The following is a 15,278-nucleotide window of genomic DNA, read 5'->3' as shown; positions in this document are numbered from 1 at the left end:
AAAAAAACAAGCTTTGTAGAACTGTGGGAAAAAAACAGTTTTTACACACTTACCCTCCGCGATTGAATCTCTTTGACGTATAAAGGCAATAGGAATTCAGACACCCCTTCTAGTCTCACTCCTTCTTTGGTCACTCGCAGATTGCCCATTCCATCCTGTATGCAGAGAGAGGAGGTCAATTGTTGTCTGGGAGAAAACTCACAGACATTTCAGTCAAAAATTATTATTATTTTTTTTCCACAATGGCGCATCTGTGACAGGATGAAAGGTAGAAAAGGAATGAACGAAGACAATCCTGTATCCTACTACAAAGGGAAAAAAACAGATCGATGACACAGCACCAGGAACACCTGGGAATGCAATGTTCCTCAAGGACATTTCAACAAGTCTGGGGGAACTGGAAGCTGGAAGCAATCTTTTGGTACTGGAATTAACATGTAGTATCCCATTCAAGTAAATACCAGGCATAACACAAGCACCTAACCTCCCAAATGGGCAAGAGTTCACATGGATGGAAAAAAAAGCCCTCCCACAAAGGTGAAAGCTGAGGTGAAAGGAGAGACCACCTGTATAATACAGCAATCCTTCATTTATCACAGTTAATTGGTACCTGACCCAACCCGGAAAGTCCGCAAAGTAGGATTCGTCATTTATAAATTGACTTTTTTCGTATTTTGCGCATAGAAAACCTGTTTACGACCTTCTAAATAAGTTTTTTAACATTAGGACCCTCTAGACATGAATTAACACCCCTATAGTCACGTTTACACTGGTATTCCCCAATGTAGTAGACATCAAAAGACAAAATAAGCCATTAAAGACATAAATAAGACATAACATCGACTCACATGTTAGCACTGGGAGAGTGCCTTCAGATTTAAAATAGAATGTTTCCTGTAGATATCCTGCAGGTGTTAAGTGTTGTAGGTGGCCCAATGTTGTCTATTTGAAATCCCGAAAGACTACGTTGTGACGGCATATTTGCATAATATCATAAGTGTCATTTGATATGAGCAGATGACTGACAAAGTACAAAAGAAGTATACAGTAATCTCTTGTTAAGCGCGAAGCATGATTGCTTATTTATAAATATTTTTGTAGTTCGAGCATAGAAAACCTGTTTACGATCTTCTAAATATGTTTTTTTAACATTATTAGAGCCCTCAAAACATGACATAACACCCCATAGTCAACTTTATGTTCTTTAATGCGTCTTATGAATGCCTTGTATTTGGATTTTCGTTCATGTTGCCATTTTTATGCTTTATTTAGGCTACGAATATGTTAAAATTGCTGAAATATGCATATGTTTTGTGAACGGCACAAAATTCGAGGGACAACTATAAGTCTGATTGACCTGTGGAGGTCAAAATCAGTGTATAAATTCTCAATTTGAAATATGGTGACATTTTGAAATTTGGCGAAGCGTGTTATTTTGCGGGCCGCACGGTGGTCTAGTGGTTAGCATGTTGGCCAACACAGTAACAGTCTGGAGATCGGGAAGATAGGTATGAATGTGAGTGTGAATGGTTGTTTGTCTATATGTGCCCTGCGATTGGCTGGCGACCAGTCCAGGGTGTACCCCGCCTGTCGCCCGAAGTCAGCTGGGACAGGCTCCAGCATGCCCCGCGACCCTAATGAGGAGAAGCGGTATATAAAATGGATGGATGGATGTTGTTTTGCTACACACTGTTACAAGGCACGAAGAATATAAATGACTCATCTGGTCATCACTCAGGCTATGAAGGATTGTAGGGATGCATACTGTTAAAAAACGGCAAAGTATCTACTTTTGAAAGATACTTAAATCTTGAACAGCATGTAATAATGATATCATCCGCTGCCTGACGATTCAACCTGGGTCAAGGGACCCAATTCATTTCCCATACTCAATACAAAAACTTCCTGTGTTTCTTTTGAAAAATCTCTCACATCATTGGCACTCTCTGCAACAAGGACAGAACAAGCTACCCAAGCCTGCTGAAAAACTGCTGATATTATAGCTCTTCCTCGTCTCAATAACATTATGAGAAGATAATGAGGGACCTGCCACCGTTCTGCTCTTTCTGAAAGACTGAACAATGTGTCACTCAATGATTACTAATCAGCCTGACTTCCTGGACACCCGTTTCAACTTCATATTCACATATATTGATGGAAATGACTACGGTTAAAGGACCTCTGCATGGAGAAATGTGCTTCAGTGAATTATCATTAATTGCTGGTGCAACAGACCAACAAATCTTTTCAAATTGGAAATGAAAGTGAGGCATGAGAGAGACTGAGACGAATAAATAAGTGCGAGGATGAGACAATGAGGAGAGCTGGAAAATAATTTAAAAGAGATTAATCCATACCAAAAAACCCTAAAACCAAAATGATACATAGGGTATACACAACGCTGCATATATTAGAAAGCAAAACATGACTGTTGTGGATGGGAAGATGTTGCATTACCAAAAGAGTTGTATTAGTGCAATTGAATACACGCCTAGAAATCAAATGAATCTCAGCATATCAGGCTTGACGGACCAGTAAGGATTAAAAAATCAATAACCAAAACCAGCCAGATGTTTTCTGTGATCTGTAGCCATAAAATTGAATGAACAGTGACGCATGGCGCTTATTCAATAAGATGAAACACAGTAGGGCTGAGGAGTTTCATACACACAAACTGGATCACAGTGGGTTCTATAGAAATACACAGTTTATTTTAGTTTATTTGTTTCGGTCATGCTTAACAAGTCACATGAAGGGACAGCACATTTACACAATTCGACATGTATGAAAAGGAGTGGAGCTTATTTAATCTGACCTCTTCCATAACAAATACACATTCTTGTGCACATACAGTAACGTCAATCAGAAGGAAAGGAGAACTTTCACTTGCTAAGCATGTAGTTTGCGTTCTCACTGTCTTGCAATTCGACCAAAAAAATCGAGGCAATGATGTTAAAATTAATCAGTTGATCACCTCTTTGCTCCAGTACTGGGGCCTCATTGTTATAGAACATGACAGCTCTTTTTTTCTTGGTATCTCACGCACTGGCAGGCTCACAGTGTGTTTCATTTTGAATCCAAAATGCATCATCACCGCGGACGGCACACAAGCATTATTTCCAAAGCCTCAAACACAATGGCAAAGTCATTTACACACAAAAGGAAATAACTAAATCTCTCCATTCATTCAGTCGTCTCTCGTCGTGAGTGTTCTTTTTTTTTATGATTCTCTAAACATCTTTTCCTTTTTCATTAAGAAACGGGGTGTAATGTCAACTGTAGCACGGTGTACATTGTATGGAATTAAAATGATACACTGGTCATGTAGGGAGTGAGGCAGAGCTAATAAACTACACCCTCTGCTTAGGTACTTTTCTTGCTGACAAATCTGAATGTTTCTTTTATGTATAGACATTACCACCTGCATCCTAAATCAACTCACAAATGAAACCCGAGCATTTCCTGCTGTGTTGCTCTGCTGGGCATAAAATAGCCACCCACCCAGATCAAACACAGTCACAATTTCAGTTAGCAACACTGTGGGAATGTTATTCAGAATACGAATGCCTGCATTATTTGCGGTACTGCGGGGTCATATTGTATAATTCTGTAGAGCAGGGGTCACCAACGTTTTTTCTTGCGAGAGCTACTTTAAGAAAATGAAAATGGCCACGAGCTACTCATTTTTGTGGAAATGATTTTCATACCTTATTTCAACCCAAACAGATCAAATATGCTTGTTTTACCAAAACATTCACAAAATGCTGGTATCCACAACTCACATTTTATGTTTCACAATACTTTTCTTCCTAGTGTTCTCACATTATTAACTGAAAACCTGAATGAAAAGCAGGCCTGCGGGCACCTCATGTGGTCGTGGGGCACCAGGTTGGTGACCCCTGCTGTAGAACATTACAAAATCAGGCAATATGTTACTGTATATATAATATTGTATGTTATCATATGTTGTTTATATATATATACTGCACAAAAAAATTAGAGGAACACTTCGAAAACACATCAGATCTAAACTGGGGGAAAAATGATCTTGAATATCTTTCCTGATAATAAGTGGGTGATGTATTAGTAACAAAATGATGCCACATAATTTGATAGAAATGAAAATGATCACCCTATAGAGGGGGGAAATCAAAGACACCCCAAAAATGAAAGTGAAAAAATTATGCAGCACACTGGTCCATTTTGCCAAAATGTCATTGTAGCAACTCAAAATGATTCTCAGTAGTTTGTGTGGCCCCCACGTGCTTGTACGCATGCCTGACAACGTCGGGGCATGCTCCTAATGAGACTACGGATGGTGTCCTGGGGATCTTCTCCCAGATCTGTTGATCTGAAGTGTTCCTCTAATTTTTTTGAGGAGTGTATATAAACGGAGTACACCCTGGACTGGTTGCCAGCCAATCAGAGATCACTTATAGACAAACAGCCATTCACACTATAGGCAATTTAGAGTACACACACATACAGTACACATAGAGTACATACACACATATCCTAGAGGACGAACCCCCCAGTTATTGCAGTCTTTTAATCTTGAACACCCTTCATTTCATGCTGGGCTGTGCTGGACTCTGTGCTGTCCATACTGTGTATATTGATGAAAAACTCCCCTAAAGGCAACATCATAATATCATAATATATCATATCCATTATACAGTTAAGCCTCAAGATAAATCCCAACTCTCAAACTTTCAACAAAAAGGTAAGCAATAAGATATCGTCCTTGCAATGCCACACTGGCTATAGTATTGATTTGACATTTCTACAGGATGCATTAAAACCTCTTCATGATCTTGCCCTTAGATTTGGAATGATCTGCTTCAGTGGACAGTAGCTTAGTCGCCCCTCACCGCATCGCGGTAAGAATTTCACGACTTCAGTCTGTTACAGTTTTTCAAACATATTAATGAATAAATCATGCTGTTTCGTGGTTGAACATGACCTATTAGTAAAAAAAAGCATATTAAGAAAATGTTACATATTTTTTGCCTAAATTAAGCATTTTCAAGCATAGAAATGGCTAAATGAACTAAAATACAAATACGGTACAAGGAATTAAGAAGACGGAATGTAGTATTCTATATTAATAATATTATTATCCAAACTATAGATACATTAAAAACACAACACAGCGCTTGAATACATCATTTTATTTTATAGTCATGATATTATGTGTTTGATTAATATTAATTATAACAGGTTATCAATTAAATAATTGTATGTCTTACATTTACAAGACACAGAGCTAATATGTCCTTTGTGCTCAGTTTCTTGCTTTTTTTTTTGACAATTTATCCAAAAAATAAGACTTTTTCATTGCATATGTCAAGTATGTCATCAATAGCAACATTTATTTACCATACACGGACTTTATGTGTGTGGATAGTGTCAGGGCCGTGTGCGTAAACTTCCTCTTTCCTTTTCCACAAATGGTGTTTTTTTTTTGTTGTTGTGCTTGAAATAACACACATTAGTCGTTTTTTTTTTTTTTTTTAGTTTGACTTCATTTGGATATACAGTATGTGCTGGTACTGCTCACTATATATTTATAATATTCTGAACACAATACATTATAGAATGCTTCTTTCAGTTTTGGTACTCCTGTATTCATTTATCTATTCATTTATATTTAATATATTTATTTAAATACATTTCATACAAACACAAAGTGAATAACATTAGTAATTGCTGGAGATGGGGTAGGATTCAATGTTAAATGAACGCTTCCTCCTCCTTTTGATGTTGAATTGTAGGTTGCAAGTGTAAATGTAATGTTCTGGACACCTGGGGGACCTAAGCAGGATTTGGCCTCGGAGCCCTGGTTAGTTAACAAAGAATTCATGTCAGAGTTTGGGGCCGCCCTAGGAACCACGGGGCCCTCTGTTCCTCTATGTAAGTTGTTAAGCGTGTCTGAAACAAATAAACCATTACCATTGGCATAATTAATAATTCTATACATTCTATTGTTCCAGAACTAGACTTGAAGACATTTGTTAATGTTTCACTAAGCAACATTAATATAAATGAATGAATTATACAAGAAAAATACAATTGGAAAAGAGCAATGTATGATTTTCACATGTATACAGCAATATGCATTGTTCATGCCTACTCCATAAATACCAGGTCAAACTAGCCGTTGATAGTTTCATGCCAGATTTAAAAAAATATTATGTGATAGGAAGATTATTGATTGACAGTTTATACCTTATGGGGTTTAAATCCAATGCCAACTACTTGGTCACTCTGTCTGGGACTGATATGACCTGAATACCAAGCAGAGTAGAAAATACATGTCTGGCTACATTGCTGATGGATTTGTTGGCACTGAGGTTGATGCGTTCTGGTCCGTGTCCATGTGTCCATGCATATGTCATCTGTTAGTAAGACGACATGCAAGCTAACTGCATTGATCGTGTTGAATTGAATTCATAACCAGTGAAGAAGACTTTGAGTGTCTAACTGAGAGCAACATTAAATTAGATCTTTGACCTCTTGTGTATTTTGTCACAATGTGTATTTGAAATTGACATGGATGTCATTTTGAAATGGGCGATTTTCATCAGATGGCACCCCAAAACAAATAAACTACAATGACCTTTTAGGTCAGCAAAGCCGTGCTGCAATATAAACCCAGTTGTTACACATGAAATGTGAGAGGAGTTGAGCTCTAAGAGGGAACACAGGTAAAATAAAATGACATTCCACATCAAGTAGAGTGATGCCTCAGTGAGTCTCCAACCATTCATCCATCCAGCCATTTTCTGTACCCCTTATCCTTTTCAGTCCATGGGAAACTGGAGCTTAACCCAGTTGCCTTCATAGGTCGTCTACACCGTGAGGTGGTCGCCAGTCAACCACAGGGTACGTGTAGAGACTAAACTGACCTGTACCACTACACTATGTGCGAACTCAAGTCTGGTGATATCGTAAAGTATTCAGGCATTCGCAAATAATTCATTCAAAGCTCACTATGGACAAGAGTTGGAAATGAATAATTGCTACAGATAGTGTGCAGCCGATGCTTTATTTTTACCACATCTACGTTGCATAGAGCAGTGTCAAAATTAAATGAAGTAATTTAATTGAAATTCATGTGAGAACTCCACATACTTTATATCCTGTGCAATCTCAGAAAATCTCATGAGCAGCTAAAGGAATAATGGCACATGGGTGTTTTTTTTTTGTTTGTTTGTTTTTTTTAAGTGTGCTTGTGATGGCAAAGAGGAAAAATGTGAGGGTGGCTATAGAACCAGGAACAGAATGCGTGTGGCATAAGAAAACCGTTGAAAAGTCTCTGTCCTGGCTGCTCAATACAACTAAAGCCTGGTTTATGCATCTGCGTTAAGTCACTAGCGTAAGCTATGCTCGCTCGCTCCTCCCTGTGTAGGTTGACATGACCTGACCGTAAAAGTTGTAATTAGTTGGCTTTTAGTGTATAATTTCCTGTGTGTGTATTTCTTATTGGCTGTATGGCAGCTAAGAATTCTCAGGACATTCAATAGATTGCAAACGGACTGTTCAGTTTGTCATAGAAGATTTTTCGCCATTCATTTGACCAGGCTTAATCAGTTCATGCTCAAAGACTACAACTAGATAGAACAGCTCCATGGTGGACGGTGTGGGAAGGTAGAGGCAACCCCCCCCAACCAAGAATGTCTATTGTAGCTTAGGCCTCGATCACAACCCACCGTGCCTGTTTTTAATGTGTACATTTCTGGGGAGGCCACGGCCGCCACGTTTTTCTGAAAGCGTGGGAAGGGAGTGGCAAGAGCAGGGAGGGAGTACATCAACATACGTCACTCGCCCGTTTGCACAAGATTTAAGTACGTAGCCTGTGCGCCATGCCTGGCCGTGAGCGGCTGCGTGCGTCGTACTGTACGTTGTGCACATGGTAAGTGAGTTTTACATGCTTGCAACGTACGATCTCCGTACGATCGCCACGTACGATGCTGCTCACGTATGGTGTCCGTACTCACTCGCATGTTGTAAGTGCGTGCAAGTGCGATGAACCTGAGTTTTTCCGACCTTCAGAGGCTCTCCAGACGTCCCTGCCGCTGCCTCAAGATGCCACCCATTCCACCGCAGGGACTCTCTGCTCTGATGCTGCAAGAGCATGGCCCCACTGCAGAAATCAGTGCGCACAACGCGCGTTGGATGCTCATTTGACGGCCAAACAGGGGAAGTGTCGAGACAGACGGTGTACCCACCACGTGCTTGCTCACTGGCTGCAAAGGGCACGCACGTCGACGCAGCCTGCAAGCAGTGAAAGTTCCTCCTGCACTAAAAGTTCTACCGAATCTGTACTGGGGCGGTACTCAGCACGTACTGACGTACTGAAATAGTGAAACCATGATTGGTAATGGAATTACCTCTACCTTAGATGGTAAATATTTCCCCCACCATGGCCTCAGACTAGAGCTGTCCTATCTAATTTGAACATCATATGATGAAGCCTGCTCGGATGAGATGACAACCTCCAGTCCAGCTGCGTTTGATTCAATGACGTGGATGACTGAGAATAATCTCAGATGGCAGGGCAGAGGGGGCAGACATTTTACTAAAAATATGGCTTGTAAATACAAATTTGAGGACGGCTACATTTTGATTGTAGAACAAATTAATTCTCATTCCAATATTTCTTAGGAAAATAAAAAAATCAAAATCCCAATGAAAGAGTATGGTGTGTGTAATTAGAGGTGCAATAGCACTATGTCAGCGTTCACTCGGACTATGTGATTGTGATGAGGTAAAAAACATCACTATGTGAATTACATCGCTGATGGCTCAAGTCAAACAACTATGTGAATGTGTATGTGATTAAAACTAGTCACACTCAACTATGGCTTTATCAGACCTGTCAGTCTACCAGGAGCGTGTATGCGGTAGTATTATGTGCAAATAGGCAATGTGTGTATTTGTGTTTCAGCTTGTCTGCACACAAAACTGCATGTGATTTATGCATGGATCTCTTTCAGTTTGTGGGTGCTTGACAGTGTGTTTGTTTGTATGATTTTGTGTGTATGCCTCCAGCCAATCTATCAGTGCAGTGTAGACGTGGCAGCATGTAGACAGATGGTGAAGTGTGTGTGTGGCAAGAAATATTTTTTTGGTGTGTGTATAAAGAGCTGACGAGGTTTTTGTACTGAAATGTGCATGCGTCTTTGAGAGTATAATTGTATGTGCCCAACTTTCCTATATGACTTATTTAATTATCTTATTATCGCCTAGATTTAAATAAGCGCATGTACTGACCAAGACCTACACGGCAAGTGTTCTGTTTATATGCTGTCAGTCACTGAAGACTGCTCTTGGTTCAACAATATGGTCGGGAAAAATGGAGAGACATGGAGAGTGAAGTGGCAGAAGGGAAGAGATGAAAGAAAATGGTGAGATGTACACATGGGAGAAGGGAATAGAGAAAACACAGTCAGAGGAAGGCTGATAGAGCAACACTACCAGGCTGAAGAGACAAAGGAGGAGTCATGATTACTGAAAAAATATGCATAAGTACTGACACTCACACAGACACATACACTCAAGCTTCTTTCCCTGAGGTCTTCTTGTCTCTTTACAACAAGTAAGTGTCAGTGTAAAACTGTCGCGAACGCTGTTACATCTCACTATAGAACTGTCAAACATGTTCATCCAAAATCATCGCAAAGTAGAGTTCTTCTGGTGTTCTTGCAGTTGTCAGATGACGACCTTAAAAAAACCTGGATAAATGTCCCATGTTATGTTGGTAATTAGCATAGAATTAACAGCATTAACAGCATAACAGCATTTGTAAGGAGTAACTGGTTCTTATAGCTGGTTTCCAGTTAAAGTTGTGCAATGAGGTTCATGGCTGGTGAGGCGTTGACTCCTTTGAAGTATTTTTTTTATGTTAATAGACATTGCTCACTAAGATGACAGCAACACAAAGAAGACAATAATTTTATAATAATATATTAAATGCAGATGATGCAGACAATAATTAAAAAAATATTTAGATTGATTTCAAATTCTTGGTCCCATTTATTCAATATTTGATTATCCGAAAAACATTTGTGTTCTTACCTTCCATCTGTATATGAAGTACATGCACCCTATTCCTGTCCAGGAAAATATCTTATACTTTGTTGTAAAAATCTGATCACCTTCTGGTGAGCTTGGGTATGTAATGCTCCATCTTGGCAGCCAAATTCATTCATTCATTCAGCAGAGCATAAAAATATCTTGCATTTGACTTTCTGCTCTCCTACTATGAAAAAAAAAAAAAGTCGGCAGCCAATCTCAGAGCAAAATCCAAGATTCCATCACAGTAATTTGGATACTTTTTGAAGGATACAGACAATAAGCGATAAAAATCATACAAGTTTGGCCTACAATAGAGAATCTTATTCTATTGCCCTATTGCAATAATGCATGTTGATGACGCAACCTAGCCGTGTCCTGCAAAATTGAGTGGCTAGCTGAATCATTATCACTGAAAGAGGACGAGGAATAGCTAAGATAAGCCACGCTAACTGCTAAGCGAGCTTGAATGTAAAGTAGCAAAAACAAAAGAATAAGTGCTTTGCACACATTAACAGAAGTCTAACTGGGGCTGCGTTACAGCGTAGAGTAACCAGCTATGAACAGGAAATTAGAACAGGAAATAGATTTGTAAGAGCCTAGTGATGGAATAATACAACAACTAAACAGAGCAACGCCATAGTGAATGCTAACGCCCGAAACCCGGAAAGGATGAATCATCAAAATTTAAAGTAAAAAGTCACCCCCCTGCTAATGTTGGTTTCTAAAATTTACTTAACCTTAAAATGGCAGAAGCTTTTTTAGGTAAATCAAAGAAAAAGGGAATATGAATTTGTACAGTAAACTAATGCATTGTATTTAGTAACAGAAGCTCATATTTTTTGCATTAAAACAAGCATTACTGCCCTGATACCGCTTGAACTGCTATGAAATTAATCACAAAATGTGCTTGTTTTTGTGTCTTTGGCTTTGGAACATTTTTCCCATAGAAAATAACATGAATGATGAATTGATCAATTGCAAGGTCAAAGTTTTATTGGAAATAAATCCTGTTTTAGCTGTGAAGGCATTTTAACAATATTCACTGTCATACAAGTTAACCTTAAATGTTAAAACATGATTTAAACTGTAAACTTTAATGATCAAAAATGGGGGGAGTTGTATCACAGATACCATTCAAATTTAGAATTGCACAACTTCAGAGCATTTGAATTTTTAACAAAGACCACTACTGCCAGGGACTAATTGCACTGGACAAGTTGGGTAAGACATCAAGATGTGCCATTTGTGAGAGCATTTATCATTTGGCAAAAGACACAAGCAGAATGGACAAGTAAAATTAACTCAAGACAAAAGTGAAGAAGAGTAATATCACACTATTTACAGAAGCCTCAACGTCTGAGACAGAGATTTTCCTGAATAAATCCCGCCTTTACTGAGACTGCCTGTACTCGCCGTTTGCGAGCAAAAATGACAGAAGAACTACTTGACGACTCTCCAAGTGATGAAGCTCCTGCAGACAGAGACGTTGCAGACCGTTTAAATTTGGAGATAGAAATGTAGTCTCGTCTAAATGATTATTAATGTAGAAACAAACTGGCACATAGAAACTGAGGGGGTTGAAGCTGAAACATATCGACTCACGTTGACAGACAACATGTCTCAAGCTGCGAAACACAATGTTCTTTTGATACTCCATTTTCATTTTTGGTCAGAATCCAAATCTTTGCAATCTCATCCATTTTGGATCAACATTTGCAATAAAAGTGACTGTTGTAATTATTAGATTCGATTCAGCGCCACTCTTCCCTTCTTTCTTCAGCTGCCATCATAGACTACGTCTCTTCCTGTTGACAGGAAAGGACGTTGACTGTAAGAGCGCCGCTTTTTGCTACCGGAGTTTTAAACTTTTTGGAGTATTCCTGACCACGCTTTGTGATCACAACTCTCGAAGAGTGTGCTGACATCCTTGCCTTCAATTCAGACTAGTGAGAGGATTGAACTCACCAAAACAAACGAACAATAAGTGCAGACAGCCATTACAATTACATTACAAGGCAAGCTGACAGGCTAGCCGCGGCTTGAACAGCGTCTGTTCATGAAGCCGGAGTCTTAAAATATCTTGGAGTCTTGCTGAATAGATTTCTCTGGCTTCAACTCAGACTGGTGAGACATTCAAACTGTTATTACACACAATACACACACAATATTACACACCGAAGGCTGTTTTAATGCAAGCTAACAGGCTAACCAACATAAAGGGTTGCTTAGCAACAGCAACAGTGCCAAAGAGAGAAGAGAGGAGAAGAGGATCTGATGTCAGTTCGTGGAGCTCGGCGTGATCTACCCCGGAGTCGATTATAGACATGGAGTCACCCAAGATGAAAGAACGTGCGGCATTTACACCAACGCCGCCGCCGCCGTCGCCGTCGAGGCCCACTGATGAGCCCTTAAGCAGTTTGAAGCACCAACTGACTAAGCATGCTGAATCACGACAGGAGAAATTGACGACGTAGTTTTCAAAGATGATGAAAATGCAATGAGACACCCTGGAACAAATACTAAAAGTACAGAGGCTGGATCGCATAGAACAGAGGCTGAATTACATGGAACGATACATCGGTTCCATAAACCAGGAGGTTCGTGATTTCAAGAATGAAGTTCAAAGTCTGAGAGTGGAGAACAAGGAATTACAGGATAGTAATGCAGCACTAGGGGCCACACTAAAAACAAGATAATGAAGAAAAGGAGAATATCATTGAGCAATTGAAGATCACTATTGATGACATAGATCAGAACACATGAATGAATGATGTGATCGTGACGGGGCTTCGGATTAAACCCAGGTTTTATGCCAGGGCAGATGAAATGGATGTCGCTTCTATGGAGAAACAAGTTGTTACTTTTCTACAATCAAAGGAGGTGGGCGTAAACATCTAAACCTTCGACACTTGCATCCCACTGTATGGCAGGAACAGCACTACACCCATCATCATCGTCAAGTTCACTAACAGGAAATTCAAAACCGCACTACTGAAACAGGGAAAGAAGCTGAAAGGTACAAACGCCTACATGAATGAGCATCTGACAAAACGCAACGCTGAAATCGCCAAAATCGCACGCGATCTAAGGAAGCAAGGAAGGATCCGAGGTACTTGGAGTGCCAAATGCAAAATTGTCATCAAGTCAAATGGAGGATCAGAGGCCAGAGTGATTGTTGTCAAAACATCAAGGATCTGGATAAATACTAAAGATCATGTCAACACGACTACATAGAAAAGGAGAACGTTATTAGTATGCCACAAGACGATCCACAATTGGACACCTTTGTTTCACAGACCACCAACAATTGGAATTTGAAAGAGACATAGATCCGGACACAATTTTTTTTTTCTTATTTCAAAATTTTCTTATTCCAAAATTCTGGACAGTTGAGGAAAGGAATGAAACAATAGACAGGAATCCTAATTCCATGTTCCTCACAAAAAAGGAAATCACTGATATTGTCAATAATTGTAAAGCAAAAACATCAACTGATGGTAATGGAATCAAAATGGAAACAATAACCAGACTGGTAAATTTACTAAGAAAAATGAAAACAGCTTAAGCAGTTCCAATTTTCAAAAATGGAGACAAACATCAATTTACAAACTACCGAACAGTTTCCTTATTACCGCAATTTTCGAAAATAATCCAGAAGCTATTCAATAACAGGTTGGGCAAATTTATTAATAAGGATGAATTACTCGCGGATAGCCAATATGGATATAGAGCTAACATTTGAACCTCTATGGCAGTGATCGAAATAACTGAGGAAATTGCCAACGCTGTAGACCACAGAAAGTGTGCAGCTGCGGCATTTATGGATCTGACAAAAACTTTTGATACATTTAATCACAGCATCCTAATTACAAAATACATGATAATATATTAACGGACTCACCTCGCTTAAAGTTTCGCGGTTGGCTTGAATGTCGAAGCTAGCATTATAAAAATGTTGACTGTAGGCAGAGGAAGTGCCAGACTTCTCAAGATGATCTTAGACAATAGGTTGAAAGTAGTGGTGTGTCGGTCATGAACAAATCGGCTCTAAGGGAGCCAGTTGGCGTCGTTGGGAGCCAATTGGGAGCCAATTAGTTTTTTCCCCGTCTTTATTTCTGTTAACGGAGAATGCCATTGGTCCAAATGTGTTGCAGCGTCTCTGTCCACACTGAGCAGGGGGAGGAGCGGGGTGCAGAAGACAACAACAGACAAAATACAGGAATTGGTAACAGTAGTGACAGGGATGTGAATAAAGACGAAGTTCTGCTCCTCATTATGAAACAGACGTGTGTAAGACAAACGGAAATGGAAAACAATGCCTGCATTAGCCCTGCATCACGTTGAAATAAGGACAGTGACTTTCAAGAGCAGAGATGATGGTGTCAATAAAATGCAAAGATTTTAACCAGAGCAGGCAAAAAAACTGGTATAACTTTCAATATCAAGGACCTGATGAAGGAACTGACGTACCACATGTAGAAACCCTCAGCAATGAAGCAGAAAACAATCATATTGCTGTGCTTATAATAAAAGCTCTGTCATTTGATGCAGAATGGTAATGAAGTAATAAAGTTTTGTGAATATACAGGTGAAAAATGTCTACCAGGTGGGTCGGTAGTCTCACAGAAATACCTACAGGTATTGTACCGAAAGCACAACTTGTAGCCAAAGGCTTTAAAGAACTCAATATTCATGACCAGCCCAAAGATACCCTAACCTGTGCCGCAGATTCCCAGAGGATGATGTTAGCAGTAATCTGTCAGAGGCTGTGGAAAGTCCACTCTATGGACAAATTTGCATTTATGTGCGCCCACCACCTGAAGCAGGCAGTGAAGGCATTCTTTGGAAACGAAAGAAATGTGTTTATGGCCTTGCTGATGAATCACTGTATTGGTACAACAAAGTGAAAGAAATCATGCTTCAGGGAAAACTGCACTTTTTTGGAATTTTGCCCATCACAATCCTTATGTTAGACATGAACACATGTCTTTCTCTTTTCTGTGCGATGTAAAGATATAAAAGCAGTTAAAAAGATGGCGCTAAGAATGCACCTAATGGGAAACACTTATTCCCGTATAAAGCCTTCTGAAAATAAGTCAAACGCGCCAACAACGCTGCATTTGCATATAATGTGACGTGCATATAAACCAAGCTACAGCGACATTATTATTATCATTAACATTGTTACGCCGATGGAA

The 15,278-nt window shown here is 39.5% G+C and overlaps 1 protein-coding gene across 3 annotated transcripts in view; it reads right to left on the bottom strand.

Annotated features, from left to right (window-relative positions):
- LOC129182587 (zeta-sarcoglycan) overlaps window positions 1-15,278 on the bottom strand; it is a 372,011-nt gene that overhangs the window by 103,007 nt on the left and 253,726 nt on the right. For all 3 annotated transcript variants that reach the window (XM_054778927.1, XM_054778926.1, XM_054778928.1), the window contains one exon: window positions 54-155. In XM_054778927.1, coding sequence (XP_054634902.1) covers window positions 54-155 — 102 coding nt within the window. The remainder of the gene's footprint in view (window positions 1-53; window positions 156-15,278) is intronic.

This window comes from Dunckerocampus dactyliophorus, chromosome 6 (genome assembly GCF_027744805.1).
Source record: "Dunckerocampus dactyliophorus isolate RoL2022-P2 chromosome 6, RoL_Ddac_1.1, whole genome shotgun sequence".
NCBI classification, from domain to species: domain Eukaryota; kingdom Metazoa; phylum Chordata; class Actinopteri; order Syngnathiformes; family Syngnathidae; genus Dunckerocampus; species Dunckerocampus dactyliophorus.
Note: the sequence above shows the minus strand (reverse complement) of the source record. Positions and strands in the feature narration are given on the sequence as shown.